This window comes from Macrotis lagotis, chromosome X (assembly GCF_037893015.1).
Source record: "Macrotis lagotis isolate mMagLag1 chromosome X, bilby.v1.9.chrom.fasta, whole genome shotgun sequence".
NCBI classification, from domain to species: domain Eukaryota; kingdom Metazoa; phylum Chordata; class Mammalia; order Peramelemorphia; family Peramelidae; genus Macrotis; species Macrotis lagotis.
This window is the reverse complement of record NC_133666.1, coordinates 497,751,506-497,766,705: the sequence shown is the minus strand read 5'-3', so window position 1 is coordinate 497,766,705 and position 15,200 is coordinate 497,751,506. Positions and strand designations below refer to the sequence as shown.

General features: G+C 35.6%; 1 protein-coding gene across 13 annotated transcripts in view; it reads left to right on the top strand.

Annotated features, from left to right (window-relative positions):
* The window catches only part of LOC141500000 (myelin basic protein-like), a 198,436-nt gene that overhangs the window by 61,619 nt on the left and 121,617 nt on the right, over nt 1-15,200 (top strand). Inside the window, exon 1 of one of the 13 annotated variants that reach the window (XM_074202841.1) lies at nt 4,031-5,783. The exons of 7 other annotated variants lie outside the window; for them this stretch is intronic. In XM_074202841.1, coding sequence (XP_074058942.1) covers nt 5,721-5,783 — 63 coding nt within the window. In that variant the 5' untranslated portion in view covers nt 4,031-5,720. Of the gene's footprint in view, nt 1-4,030; nt 5,784-15,200 lie in introns of those variants that run through there. 5 more of the 13 variants (XR_012471821.1, XM_074202850.1, XM_074202851.1 and 2 more) reach the window with 5 other exon arrangements.

Sequence of the window (15,200 nt, the reverse complement as noted above, 5' to 3'; positions counted from 1 at the left end):
ATAAAAAACTCAGTTTTGGATTTTGAAATGTCCAATAGGCAATTGATGATGAAGAACTAGAACTCCAAATAGAAACTGGAGCCAAATTATCCACAGAGACAATCATTAAACCTAGGAAAGCTGAGAAAGTTATCAAGATAGTATATACAGGGGGTAGCTAGGCAGTGCAATGGATCTAGGCCTGAAGTCAGGAGGGCCTGAGTTCAAATTCGGCCTCAGACACTTAATAATTGCCTAGCCATGTGACTTTGGGCAAGTCACTTAACCTCATTGCCATCAATAAATAAGAAATTTTTTTAAAAGAGTATAGAGGATAGATGGAGCACTGTCCTAAAATCAGTAGAACCTAAGTTCAAATCTGACCTCAGACACTTGACTCTTACTAGCTACATGATCCTGAACAAGTCACAGAATCTTGTCAAAAAAAAGAAAAAATTTAGAGAGAAAAGATAAGAGGTCTGAATCATAACATCAAGCAATACTCAGAATTTGGGCAAAGATATGGTTGATGATTCCACAAAGTGAGGAGTGATCAGAGAGGTTTAAAAAGTACCAGAAATTAGTAGTATCATGAAGACCCCAAAAAAAGACAGAGTAACTAGGAGGAGATGGTGGTCAACTATATCAAATGCAGCAGATAAATGGAGAAAGTATAGGACTGAAAGAATTGTGTTTCAATATAATTGGTTTCCTTTGCAATCCTATGTATTTTTTATTTTATACACTTAAAATATATTCTTGAAGGAGTCTCTAGACTTCACTACCCTTCTAAAGTATACTTCTATACTAGTAGTGCTTAGGAGAGAGTATTACTATTTGTGCATTCTGGTATTTAGGCAGCCAACATAATAATCCTAAATTTATCCTTTTGTTCTTTTCCATTATTGTCCTGAAAGTTTGGGGGCATAATAGAGATATAAAGAGAAAATGCAGAAAAAACTTGCATATATACACTGACCCTAGAATATTGCTCATTTTGAGATAGTCTATCTACCATTTTAGATGTAACATCTATCAGGTCCAGCTATGCCTCATTCTAACATCTTTTTTTAAGGAATCCTTTCTTAACTTTTTATTTTGGACCCATAACATATTTTGAGCAGTATAATTCACTTAGGAAACAATTTTAATCAAGAAAGTCTGTGAAACAGCTATTATTTTAATTCTAATAAGAAGCAAGAAAGAGTGATACCACCAGCAGCTATATCTGGAGAAAACAATTATGCTCAGTTCACATAACTTCAGATATCTTCACTTTTACAGGAAATCTGACAACAGCTTATATCCTGTGATAATGTTGTCAAATTCTACCTGGATTCATTTTCCCTTTCTTTATACTAATACCTGCTTAAAATGACTATACTAAATGTTTAAAAAGGTCATAAGCCACACTGAATGACAACTCACCCATATATCTATGTTTCCTCTTCACTGGAATTTACAAAGGTACCTAAAAATAATGGAAAAAAAATTGGAGTGCTTAGTTTATAAAAATCACAAGCACCCTGAAAACTTTCAGTTAGTTGTCTGTGAGTTCATTGTACCAATATTTAAATCAGTTGGACTAGACTGATGAGTCATTTAAACTGAAACATGATCTCAGAAAAAAAAAAAGCGACATTTAAAGGATTTGATTTTCTTTGTAGAGTCACAATGGACCTGGTAATATGTATTAGCATATTGAGTCATTATTAAAACCCATATTCTGTCTCAGGTTATCGACATGATTAAAATCATGACCTGAGAGATGACATAAATCTAAAACTATATAGACATTGGATTCACTCTGTCAATAGTCTATGGAAAATTCCACTTTGAGAAGAGCTTTGATTTTCACATATATATATATATATATATATATATATATATATATATATATATATATATTAAGAGCTGAGCCATAAAATATTGCTGATACTTTTTCATCACTATGATTTATTTCCTTGTGAATGAATTTTCAGCTCAGAGATGACAGGGACAGAATCATAGATTCATATTATTTTATCCCATTATCAGAATATTATAAAGCTACTTAAATCTTAGTTTTATTTTCTTCTCATTAATTTTCAGCACTTAAATGTGGTAGCATTTAATTTTCTATTAATGACTACATATTCAGTACTTATTTTTCATCAGAGATTACCTTTTAAAATATGGTGCCATCATCATATCCTCTTTATAAACAGCTCAGTTACTGAAAATTTATTTTCTCATAACACAGATAAAATATCAGAATTACTTGGATAGTGAGACAGTAATAGACTTTGTGACTCTAAAGCTTGACTAAATAACCTTCAAAGGTCTTAGACTGGAGCTTAAAATTACCAATATTTTTTGTTAAATCAAGAACAATAATGGCTAACATTTGCTAATATTTTGCCAGGCACTTTAGGTGTGTTAGCTCATCATATCCTACCATAATCCTGTGAGGTAGGTATTACTATTGATCTCTTATTTTACAGATAAGGAAACTGATATTGAATGAGGTTAAATGATTTTCCCAAGGTCATACAGCTGGTAAATATCTAAGGCATTATTTTAAATCACCAATTCTAGTTCCATATCTACTGTGCTATACCAATAGATGGTTAAGTACTTACCTTATCATCAAAGCTACACTGAGCTTTGTTGTTTTTTTTTTTTTAAGTAGAAGATAATTCTCTATTTGTCAATATAAGATTTACACAGATCTACTAAAAAGGACTCATTCATTCTACTAAAATTTTTTCAGATTACTTTTAGGATTTTTTCTTTCCTGTTTGGATTATCTTTCCATTAAGAATACTAGGCCATTTGATTACACCATTCTTTTTTCTAAACACTTTGAAATCTGCTTTCTTAAAGGAATCATATCAGATTATACCTGACTGCCTCTTTTCCTCTGTCACAAATATTGTGAGTAAATAGTCACTTGTCTCCAATTTTCCTGTTCCTATTTCTTCCTGGGCAACTAAATGGCACAGTAAGTAGTGCAACTGACCTGGAAATCAGAAAGACCTGAGTTCAAATTCAACCTTAGACACTTATTAGCTGTACGATGCTGGGCAAGTCACTTAGCCCTGATTACCTCAACTCTATGGCAACCTCCAGTGTTCTTATATCTGACCCATATGCCTCTGGAGGAGAAAGTGAGGCTGGTGACTTAGCACAGCCCCTCACTCAAATACAGTTCCCATGTATGTCATGGTACAACCTCCCTGAGGACATAGTTTTTTGTTGAGAACAAAGAACAAACATCATCAACATCATCCTATGTCTTCGTTATTTCTATACCTTAAAACCATGTGTATAAACTATGCTTGTTAATATTTATAAAAATGGTATTGTCCTTATTTTTGGTGAAATATAATTGGTCTTCCTTTTCCTCATCTCTCTCATTTTCTAACTCATCCTCCACATAGCCAACCAATCTCCCTAAATTATAACTCTTATTTAGTTTGTCACTCTCCTGCTAAAAATGTTCATTAGCTCCCTGGTGTATCATAAATGAGAATAGAACTCCTCAGTTTGGCATTTCATACTGTCCTCCACAATCTGGCTCCAACCTTATTTCTGACCTTATTTCACATAACTCCCCATTGTTTCAGCTGAAATATTTCCTGAATTCAAAATTCCGTTTTCCTCTGCTCTGTTAATTCACACAAAATACCTGTGCCAATAGAACACTCTCACCTCATCTCAGACTTTTAGAATCCTTGATTTTCCTCATTTTTACTTGGGTACCAATTTCTCCATGATATTTTTCCTGTCTCCCCAATTGTGCATGTTCTCTGACTCAGTCTCTTTGTCTCTCTGTTTCTTTCTCTGTGTGTGTGTGTGTGTGTGTGTGTGTGTGTGTGTGTGTCTCTATCTGGCTCTTTGTTTCTCCCTTCTCTGAGTCTGTTTTGGTGTCTGTATGTGTCTGTTTCTATCTCTGTGTCTCTGTCTATGTCTCTCTGGGTATATGTATGTGCTGATTTCTGTCTCTCCCTCCTTTTTCCTCTTTTATTAATATTATTTTATTTTTCCAGTTATATGCAAAGATACTTTTCAGCATTCATATTTTTGTAAGATTTTGACTTTCACATTTTTCTACCTCTCTCTTTCCTCCCCTTTCACCATAATAGGGAGTAATCTAGTATAGGTAATACATATACATATTTACAGACATGTTTGACATATTTCCATATTAGTAGTGTCATAAAAGAAGAATCAGAACTAAAAGGAAAAAAACGTGAGAAAAAACTCTTCATGGACAAACAACCTACTTGGGAACACAAAACTAAGACAGATGAAACATATGATGTACAATTATATACTCTATAGTGGTGAGCTTAATTTAAATGCAATAAGATATCAGAAAAGGGAATGAGAATACTAGGCAAAAAAAGTCTTCACAAATAGGACTGAGTTGGTTGATTGATTGGTTCTTGTCCTTCATTATTGAAGAAGACCAAAATGACTTCATCATGTTTGAGATAAATTATACTGTGTCCTACTGTGGACTGATCAGACCAATACGAGTTCAGAATGCTCTACCACAGGTTGAGCACAAATAGTCCATGTGAACACTTGGGGTGGATATTCTAAACTTGGGTATGTCACATTTCCTTTGAACTGTTTGAATTCTACCTTCTTCATAGAGTGCAGCACCCTCACTGATGAGGGCATGCCATGCTGGGCAGTCCCATGCCAGTGCTGTACAATCAGTTCTAAAGTTATTCAATGAGACCTTGAGGGTATCTCAGTATCACTTCTTCTGACCCCCTTGGGAGCACTTGCCAGTGTGAGTTCACTATAAAATAGGTTTTTTTGGCAACCCTATGTCTGGCATTCTAATAACATGTCCAGTACATCATAGTTGTACTCCCTGTAGTAATGTTGAAATAATAGGCAGTTTAGCTCAAGAAAGGACCTCAGCGTCTGGAATCTTCTCCTGCCAGGTGATCTTCGGGGTCTTCCCAAGGCAATTTAAATGGAAGCAATTTGTTTTCCTGACATGGCGCTGGTAGACTGTCCAGGTTTCACAGGCAAATAGCAATAAGGTCAGCACAACAGCTCTGTAGACCTTCAGTCTGGTAGTCAGTCTAATACCTCTTCTCTCCCACACTTTTTTCGGATCCTCCCAAATACTAAGCCAGCTATGGCAATGCATGTGTCAACCTCCTTGTAAATGTGTACCTCCTTGGAAAGGACACTGAACTTGTCCACAGTGCTCAAAGCTTCTCCATTTGCTGTAATCAGTAGTTCCATATATACATGGATGGTGTGGCACTGGCTGCTGGAGCATCTGTGTTTTCTTGGTGTTAATTGTTAGAATACTAAAAAGTTAGTTAGGTAATACTAGCACAAGCAGCAGAGAATCCATCCATATTTTGTTGCATCTCAGCTTCATAGGATGCACTGAGTGCACAATCTGCAGAGAGATGCACCAATACTCCCTCCACTTTGGTCTTGGCTTGTAGCCTTTTCAAGTTGAAGAATTTGCCATCAATGTGGTAGCTGACCTTGAGACCATGTTCATGGCCTCAGTGGTGATTGGGAAACCTCAAGAGCACTGTTCACTATCCAGAATTGTGTGGTCATGATGTACAATACTGATGAACCAAATTTTGACATAATTTTCCTTAAACCTTCATGACTGACAGTATCAAAGGCCTTGGTCAGATCTACAAACATTTTATGCAGACCTCTGTTCTATTCCAGGCATTTCCTGGTGTTATCAGGCAGCAAACACCATAATGACTGTTCCTCGACCCTTTCTGAAGCCACAGCTGGCTCTCAGGGATGTGACCATCTTCCAGGTGAAGGATCAACCCATTGAGAAGGACTCTGGCAAGAATCTTACTAGTAATGTTTAAAAGAGATGTACTCCTGTGATTGTCACAGGACAATCGATTCCCTTTATCTTTATAGAGATAGACAGTGCAGGCATCCTTGAATTCTTGGTGGATAACCTCTTTATGTCATATAACCTGGAAAATTTCAGTCAGATTTTGGATGAGCAATCGACCCCCCACCTTGTAGATCTCAGCTAGAATAGAATCAGCACCAGGTGTTTTGCCACTTGAAAGGAACCTAATGTCATTCAAAACCTCCTCTTCAATTGGAATTTGAGCTAGGGACAGATTGACTTCAACCTGAGGTAAATAAGTCAATGGCTTCTGCACTGATTGATGATGATCTGTACCTATGGAAGTGTTCAGTCCATCTCACTAGGATCATAATCTTACTATTAATCAATGTGACTCCATCAATACTGAGTAATTGAGATGTACCATATGTCTTTGGCCCATAAGTAGTTATCTGTATAAAACTGAATTTCATCTGCCTTTCTTATTAGGCTGAGAGTCCTGCAACTATCTAAACTTCACTTGTATTTTACTTTTTAATATAAATATTTTATTTGTTTTCCAATTATATACAATAGTTTCTACCTATCATTTCTGTAAGATTTTTAATTTTATAATTTTTCCCCACCTTCCCTTCCTTCCCCCTCCTCCCTCCCACAGAAGGCAATATGACAATCTTTCCATTGTTTCCATGTTATGCATTGATCAAAATTGAATGTGTTGAGAGAAAAAAAGCATATCCTTGAAGAAGTAGTTAAATATTAAAGATAGAAAAATTATGTAGTATATATATATATATATATATGACAATTGTTTTTTAAAAAACAATTAAAGGTAATAATCTTTGGTTTTTGTTTAAACTCCACTTTCTCTGGATACCAGTGGTATTCTCCATCAGAAACCCTAAAATTGCCTCTGATTATTGTATTGATGGAATAAGCAAGTCCATTAAGGTTGATCATCACCCCAATGTTGCTGTTAGGGGTACTTTACTTTTGATGTAAATAAATGTTGCCTTTTTAGAAATGAATGGACTATCTGGATGGTAAACCATGGAGTCCTCTTTTTTCATTGAGCAACTTCTGTATTTCTCCCTCACTTTCATCAGACCAGTCCCTGTGTTTGCAAGTGTTCTGACCCAGATGAGCAAATACAGTGTTATATACCAAATTTCTGAAAGCTTCCCCACTCTTTTTCTGCTCCATTGTTTTCTACTGTGTGTTGACTTTTCTTTCAAAATAGCAACAAATTATTTCCACTCAGAGAGGCGCTCTAATCTCTTGACATTTATTCTTCTAGTAGTCATTTTCCTAGGGGCCACTGCTTAGGTTGAATATGAATCCTTAGCTTGGAAAGAAAGAGTTTGTGATCAGTCCAACACTCTGTAACATACATTCATTGCTTTTGTCACTCTCACATCCTATCTATTTCTTCTCCTTACAATCACGTAGTCTATTAGATGCCAATGTTTGCTACGAAGGTCCATCCAGGAAGTTTTATTGCATTTACGTAAACAGAAGACAGTGTTTGTGAAGAGAAGGTCATGAGATGCACAAACCTTCAGGGAGAGGTGACCATTGCTCCTGCTGTTTGTAACTCCATTTTCCTCAAGGACCCCTACCATGTCTGATAATCTGAGACTACTCTAGCATTAAAGTCACCCAAAATTTTTGGTACATTGATGATAATAGCTTCCAGGTCTTCATAAAATTTTTCTTTGACTTCATCAGGGTTCGTCATGGTGGAAGCATAGGCACTGATGATGGTGGTGTGGCATTTTCCTGCAAATGGCACTCTCATTGTCATGAGCATGTTGTTAACTCCTTTTGGTAGGCATTCAAGCTTGTTGACTAAATTAGTTTTGACTGCAAAATCTGCATACCATTTTCATTGTGCTTCCCTTCACTTCAGCCACTCTAAAAAAAATGTGTATTCAGTACCAACTTCAGTAAGTTGGCTTTCATTTGCCAGCCTTGTTTCTCTCAGGGCAGCTATTTGGATATGATACCCACTGAGTTCTCTTGCAGCAAGAACTGTTCATTTTTTCAGGCCTTCAGATCTTTATCTGTCTATGAATGTGTGCATATTTCATTCTCCAGTGTTAAGTGGAATCTTCTTTGAAGAAGTTTTTGTAGACATTTTTTGTGTCTCAACCAAAGGGTTATTGGGATCCCTGCCTACCATGGTAATCAGGCCAGGGTTGTGGTAAGCAGATAATTTTTAGGGCACCTTTTATAGCCCCTTCCTCACATCAGGGGATGAGCAATGTGATCCTTAAAAAGACTGCTAAGACACTCAGCAGCTGCCAAATCTCCCTGCTACTTTTAGTGGGGTGTCAAACCTATGACCTGGGCTACTGTGTGCAGCTCCCAGTCTATCCACACCTGCAGCTTTGTCACTTATTTGCTGCCACAGGACTTTGAGAAATGAATGATGAAGTGGTATGGGTGATATCTTTTGATTTGTGAGTAAATTGGATTTAAGTGAGGCAGGTTTGCATAAAGTCATCGGCCTCACTCTCTCTTCCAAAATTTTCCAGTGGCAAGACAGAGTCAAAACAACTAGTGATGACTTTAGATGCAGTGGATAACCTTGGCATCTTCAATATATAACCAAGCTTGAGGCGCTTCAGCTGCCTTCATGGCCATTGGATCAAATTACTCTCATCCATCCATTCTACCAGGGAAAGACTTCACATGCTTGGGGTAGACACCTACTTCCTCCAACTTTCTGTCCACCCAGACTCCCTCAGTTACCCCCAACCTGGCTTTACCTATCTACTGAAACAGTTGATTGAGGTGTGACCACTGTTCACGCTACAGCTTCTTGGAGCCACAGGTAAGACTTGGGTGGCTCAGGTGGACATGAAAGGTGGAAAGCAGTGCTAAAAAAGGTTACAGCAGCCCTTATACCAGAGGTACTAGACTTCTTTGAACATACCTTATAACCTTTTTCCTAGATGTATGACTTTTCTGACTCTCATTTTAATAAAATGAGGTTAATAATTATTGTACTACCTCCCAAGATCATGGTGAGACAAACATTTTATAAATTTTAAAGCTTTATATTATAAGTTGTTATTTTTATTACTCACACATTGGCCATAAAAAAGCAAAACTTTGTTAAATACTGAATTTAAGTCATTCATTAGTTTGGTCATTCATATACCTCAGAATTGAATAGCCAGGTGGCACACTGTCTAGTCAGGAAGACCTGAGTTCAAATCCACCCTCAAATTTATAAGCTGTATGACCTTGGGCAAGTCATTTAAGCCTGTTTGCCTCAATTTCCTCATCTGTAAAAAGAACTAAAGAAGAACATGGTAGACTATTCCAATATCTTTGCCAAGACATGTAGAGTCATACTAAGATCACAAAGTTTGGACACAAACTGACCAAGACCACAGAATAGTTAAGATTCATCCAAATGTTGTTTTAAAACATCGAGGAAAGCTTCATAGCACCTAAATGTTCATTTCCTTTCAAAGACCCTTAGCCTAAATGGTTTCTGTGTCCAAGATGTTATAAATAAGGCTATTTAGCTAAATTGATAAATGTTGATCTCATTGATGTGGATATTCTGTGCAAACCATAACCCATTCATGCTTTTTCACATTGTCTGGCATCATCAGATGTCACTACCTGCCCCACGGTTCTATTATCCATACCCTCCATATCCAATCCTCTCCCGGGGATCCATCCTAAATTCGAAGTCATATTTTAAATATTTTGACTGTTGCATGGTTATAACAGAGCAACTGAGGTATCCATTGGTTATCTTTCACTTTGTCTGTGTAACCTGTCCACATCATTTTCTGGTTACATATCTCTTAAATTTTATCTTTTAAGGGGTGGCTAGGTTGCACAGTGGATAGAGCACCGGCCCTTGGAGTCAGGAGTACCTGAGTTCAAATCCAGCCTCAGACACTTAATAATTACCTAGCTGTGTGGCCTTGGGAAAGCCACTTAACCCCATTTACCTTGCAACCCCCCCAAAAAAATTTTTCCTTTAAGCCACTTCTGTGTAATTAAGTATTCATCATATCCTAGAACATTCTCACTGCAATCATGTGTAGTTCTGCATTTTGCCTGACCTATAATTTTAAGTCTTATATAACTTGTAACTATATAGTACTACATGACGATCAGAAGATGGGCCATTGTTTAAGGAAGTAGCTTAAGTTCATTAAATATACTGAAATTTCCCACATCAATCCAAACCACTCTCTTATATAGTTCTAGATTCAGCATGTTATTTACATGTGGTATTTTCTAAGGAATCTACATTGATTAATCAGTTCTTAAAGTTGTCCATTCACCTTCTTATCATAGACATTTCATATCTACCTATTGTCTCCTGTATGAGTAGTTAATCCAAACTCCTTTTAAACATTATAGCATTCATTTAGGAGACTCTTCAGTGCTCTGGGGCTTGATGCAATCAACACAACATGCTCCATGCACTGGATTATCAGGAGGTCATTGTCAAATAGGGAATACCACTTCAAAGTTTAATTTTTGCTGGATATATATATGACTCTGGCACTTATAGGATTACATGATGTCTTATATGACAATTAGTGATCATATATCACTTGATATTAATAATGAGTCAATAGAAAAAGTCATTACATCATGCAAGGTTTCATGTAGGAGTTTAAAAGGAAACAAAAATTGATGAAGAAGAGACTTAAAGGCAGTATCTTTCTCTGTGAATTAAATTTTTGGTGGTAGTCAATAATTGTTATAGTTAACTGGATTGAGAAAGTCTTTCTCCCCATTTCTTAATTTGATTTTGTAGTAAATTACTTAGTCCCTTTCCACTCATTTATGATAGTGGCATTGGGAAGGAAAGCAAAGATCTTCAGATCTTGTCAGAAGTCAAAGAGCTTAAATAGAAATTGTTAACTGGACTTGAAGTTAGGAAGACTGGGGTTCAAATCCTGCCTCTTATACCAGCTGTGTGACCCCTACAAGTCTTTCAACTTGCTTGGTTGTGCAATCTAGTAGAGAAAAACATCTTGTATTTGGATTTAAAGGTTTTAGTTATAAGTACCAATATTACCTCATACTACCCCAATGGCTTGGGATAAATCATTGAACCCCTTTTGCTTCAATATTCTCATCTGTGAGATAAGTGGGTTAAAAATGCTGGCTTTAGAATTGGAGGTACTGGGATCCAATGTTGCCTTTGATGACTGCAGATTACTACTTCTGTGACCTTGGGAATATCATTTAACCTCTCTGGTCCTTGGTTTGTTCATTTGAAATGAGGGGGCTGCATTTTATGACCTCAAATATCCCTTCCAGCTCAGAATCTGTGACTGAAATCAACTTTGACAGAAATCAATGATTTCCAATGTCCCTTATTACCTAATTCTCTCTTCTTCTACCCTATTAAAGTTTCAGTTTCCTCATCTGTAAGAAAAGAATAATGATGGCTTTGGTAACTATCTCACAGGGATGGTCTGAGGTTCAAAAGATAATTTATATAAAAACATTTTGTGAACTTTAAAATGCTACCTAAGTGTCAGTTATTATATTTCATTTAATAGGCAAGTGCCTATTAAATGGTTGTTGACTAATAGTCAATACAGTAATAATACAATTACAACATTTGAGAAGTGATTTGATCCTTATCAATAGACTTAACCTACATAAAATAATTCACCAATTCTTTTCTAGATTTACTTTCACACTGCAAGAGAATTGATGGATCTGGTAAAAAAAAGATGTTGTTTTAAGAATTATAAATGACTCAAGGAGAAATCTTAGAGTACAATGCCTTTTTAATGAGGCTGAATCAGTCAATTTCTCATTGAAATAGTTTGAATAAGTATCTTATGGCACCTGTGATGCTGCTAGTTGGCATAACTCTTCTTTTTTTAGGTTTTTTTCAAGGCAAATGGGGTTAAGTGGTTTGCCCAAGGCCACACAGTTAGGTAATTATTAAGTGCCTGAGGTCGAATATGAACTCAGGTACTCCTGACTCCAGGACCAGTGCTCTATCCACTGTGAAACCTAGCCACCCTTGGCATAACTCTTGATTGAGTTTTATTCTTTCCTAAGGAGTGTAAGATTGCTATATATTGCCACAATAAACTAGATATTAGACCAAGAATTGTGTTAGCATTGTTTGACCATTAAATCGTGTTTCTAGTTCATATCCATTTGACTTCACTCTGTCAATGAACTCTATGTCAATGAGACTGACCAAAATTTGCCACTTTAGTCCAACATTGACTTAAGTCAAAATACTTATATTGTTATTCAGTCATTTCACTCATGTCTGACTCTTCATGATGCTCATTTGGGGGTTTCTTAGCAAAGTTACTGGAATGGTTTGCCATTTCCTTCACTTTACAGATGAAGGAACTGATACAAATAAATTGAAGTGAATTATTTAAGCTCATACAGGTAGTAAGTGTCTGAGGTCAGATTTGAACTCAGGAGGATATATGTCTTCCTGACTCTAGCCCCAGTTCTGCTCTGACATGTTATAATAGCATTAAATGATCTCTAGTTCTCTCCTTTTTCTTCTTTCCTTTTTGGTTCTGATTCCCAGATGCAGTCTGGTCTTCTGGTATAATATATCAACATTAGATCTGGCAGAGATATGCTAGTAAATCTTTAACAAATAGCTCTGAAGGGTAGAGGGTAAAGAATGTACTCACAACCTACATATCAGTAGATGAGAATAATGATCAAAGAAAAGTTGGATTTGATTCTTCAGTGAAAGCTAATATACCCAGTTAAATAAGGAATCTTAATGAGTAGTTTAATAATAATAACTTCAATTGTTATTGATATGATAGTTAATTTATAACAAACATTTTGTTAATATTGCTTTATTTTTCTTCCCTATCTTCAATCATTATTTAGATAAATACAAAATAATATGATTTTAAAACAGAAGCAAAAAAAAGTCATTTTCTTAATTAATGGAATTTTTTCCCTAGGAAACATAAGAAAATAACATAGTAAAATACCTGGAACTCTCTCTGTTTTAATCATATTATGATGCTTCCTCTACCCTTCTATACTTGCAAATAGAACTTTTAGTTCAGTTCCTAGTTATTAACTGTTTGATGAAGTATAATTTAGGGGGGGAACCCTATGTTTTCTAAGCGATCCTGTTATCAAAGAATATGTTTTCTGGTTCCCTTTCCTGTAATTATCAAAAACGTTCAGTCTAGAAAAACATAAACAAAAACAAACCCCTCAAAAATCCCAAACTGAATAGAAAGAAAGTTTCTGGAAGGCAGGGACTATTTCTTAGTTGTCCCTGGATCCCCAACCTGCCTCACATAAAGTTCTGAATATAGTAGATATTTAATTAATGTTTAATGACTTATCAAAGATTCCACCATTCCTGCAAATAATTTTATTTTGTTACTTAAAAAAACTGACATCCTCAGAATTCAATCAGTAACACTAATCATTTCAGCTAGAAATTTAAGTCTATATGGCAATTTTGACTAAATATGTAAGCACATCAAAATATTATTCCTACAGTTCCAGCCCTGTGCAAATATGTAGCCATACTTATCCATTTTACTATCCACATGTGTGCTAAGTAAGAGCAGTAAAGATTTTCTTTTAATTTTGATCTTGATTTCTCCTTCAGCTCCATTTTTGTGAAATTGTGAATAAATTTTCATTTCTATTCTCTGCTCAAAACTTTGGAAATCTTGTAACTGCAAGATAAATGTTTACTTTTATAATTAAGGTCAATTTATTCTTTCTTAATTCATTACTCTCTAACTTTTCTCATAATATCTGTTTTCTGAATTATATTTGCTTTGTTTGAAGGTCTATCAAAGGTATCGTTATGTGAAAATACAGAGACAGCAAGTTGGCATAGCAGATTTCAAACTGGGCCTGGAGTCAGGATAGACATGAATTCAAATTCAACATGAGACACTAACTAGTTTTGTGACTCTGGCAAATCACTTAAATTGTTTGCTTTAATCCACTAGAGAAATGGCAAGCCACACTAATAGCCTTGCCAATAAAACCCCATAGACAGTATTTTAGGCACTTTGTTTCCCAGTCGACACTTTCTCTGAGGTACTTTGTCCAGACAGTTTGAGACTTGTCCCTTCGTAATGATCTTTCTAAACAAAGTCTTAATTTCTCTGCAGGGAAAGGAAGATAGATCCCTCTGAGATTAGCTTGCCTAGTTCAAGTTTTCCATTGGCTTGCCTACTTTGATCACAAAATCTTTTTTCTTCTAGTGACTATTTTGATCTTTATGGACTTTATTTTAAAAAGAGCAAAAAAATTGCTTTTTTTCATTCAAAGTAAATAGTATATGCTACAGGTTAGCTGTGTTTATATTTATCTTCTTTTTATTATTTTATAGGTTTATCCTGCAAGCAGATCACTAATTTATTCACAGCTCCAGTGATAGAAAAGTAACTGAAAATCTGGTTTTCCAAAAATTGGAATGCATAATACACATCTGACATTCCTTTCTATAATAATTTTAATAATATTTAGCTATTGAGTAAGGAAAGGGGGCAAGAAATGTGTTTTATACTCAGCATAAAGTATAGGAAAGACTTAAATTTTACTCTATCAGCAACAGATAGTTTTGTGTTTTTTCTTATAATCCTAGGTCTGAAAAAAAATCTCAAAATAATTCTGTTAGTCTATTTTCCCACCCCTCTCCTTTTATATCGAAACATATGTAAGTTATCTTAAATGATACAAGTACTGTTATAAGAAAGCCAGCAGTTTTCTTTAGCGATTATATTTCTGGTAGTGACTGTTGTTAATCTGTTCATTCTCCCATATCTCTAAACCTCAGAGCCATATGCTACTACTTATGCCCATTTTCATCTTCACTGGAATAAAAGATCTCTGAATCATTCTCTGTGTAGTACTAGTGATGATCAGTCCTCCTCCTCCTAAATTCTCTCCCTTTGGCTGTAGCCCCAGTCCCTCTCCTTAATTGTTTAAATCGTTTTCTCAAATTAACAGAATTATGGTCCAAGGCAAAATTTTCACAATGAACTAGAGACTTATTCTGCCATTAATATTTAAAAATAATATCTCCCAGCTAAATAAATCCTTTAAATTTCTTCATAGACATTTATGCTTCACCTTTAACACCATAGAAGCCTCCTCATATTTTATAATGGAGTATTCAGAGTTCTTAAATAAGAAGTTAGGTAAGTGAAAAACATAATAGGTACTCTTACAGGCTGTGATCCTATTTGTAAACTTTGCTTACTTTTGTATCCAAGTTATGTTAATGAGTCATCCCATGCACTTTTGCAAGCTTCTGTTTGGGGAAGTAGTTTTGAAAGGAAGAATCCCTAGGCAAGCAGAGACCTCTTTTTCACTTGAGTTCATAAACACACCC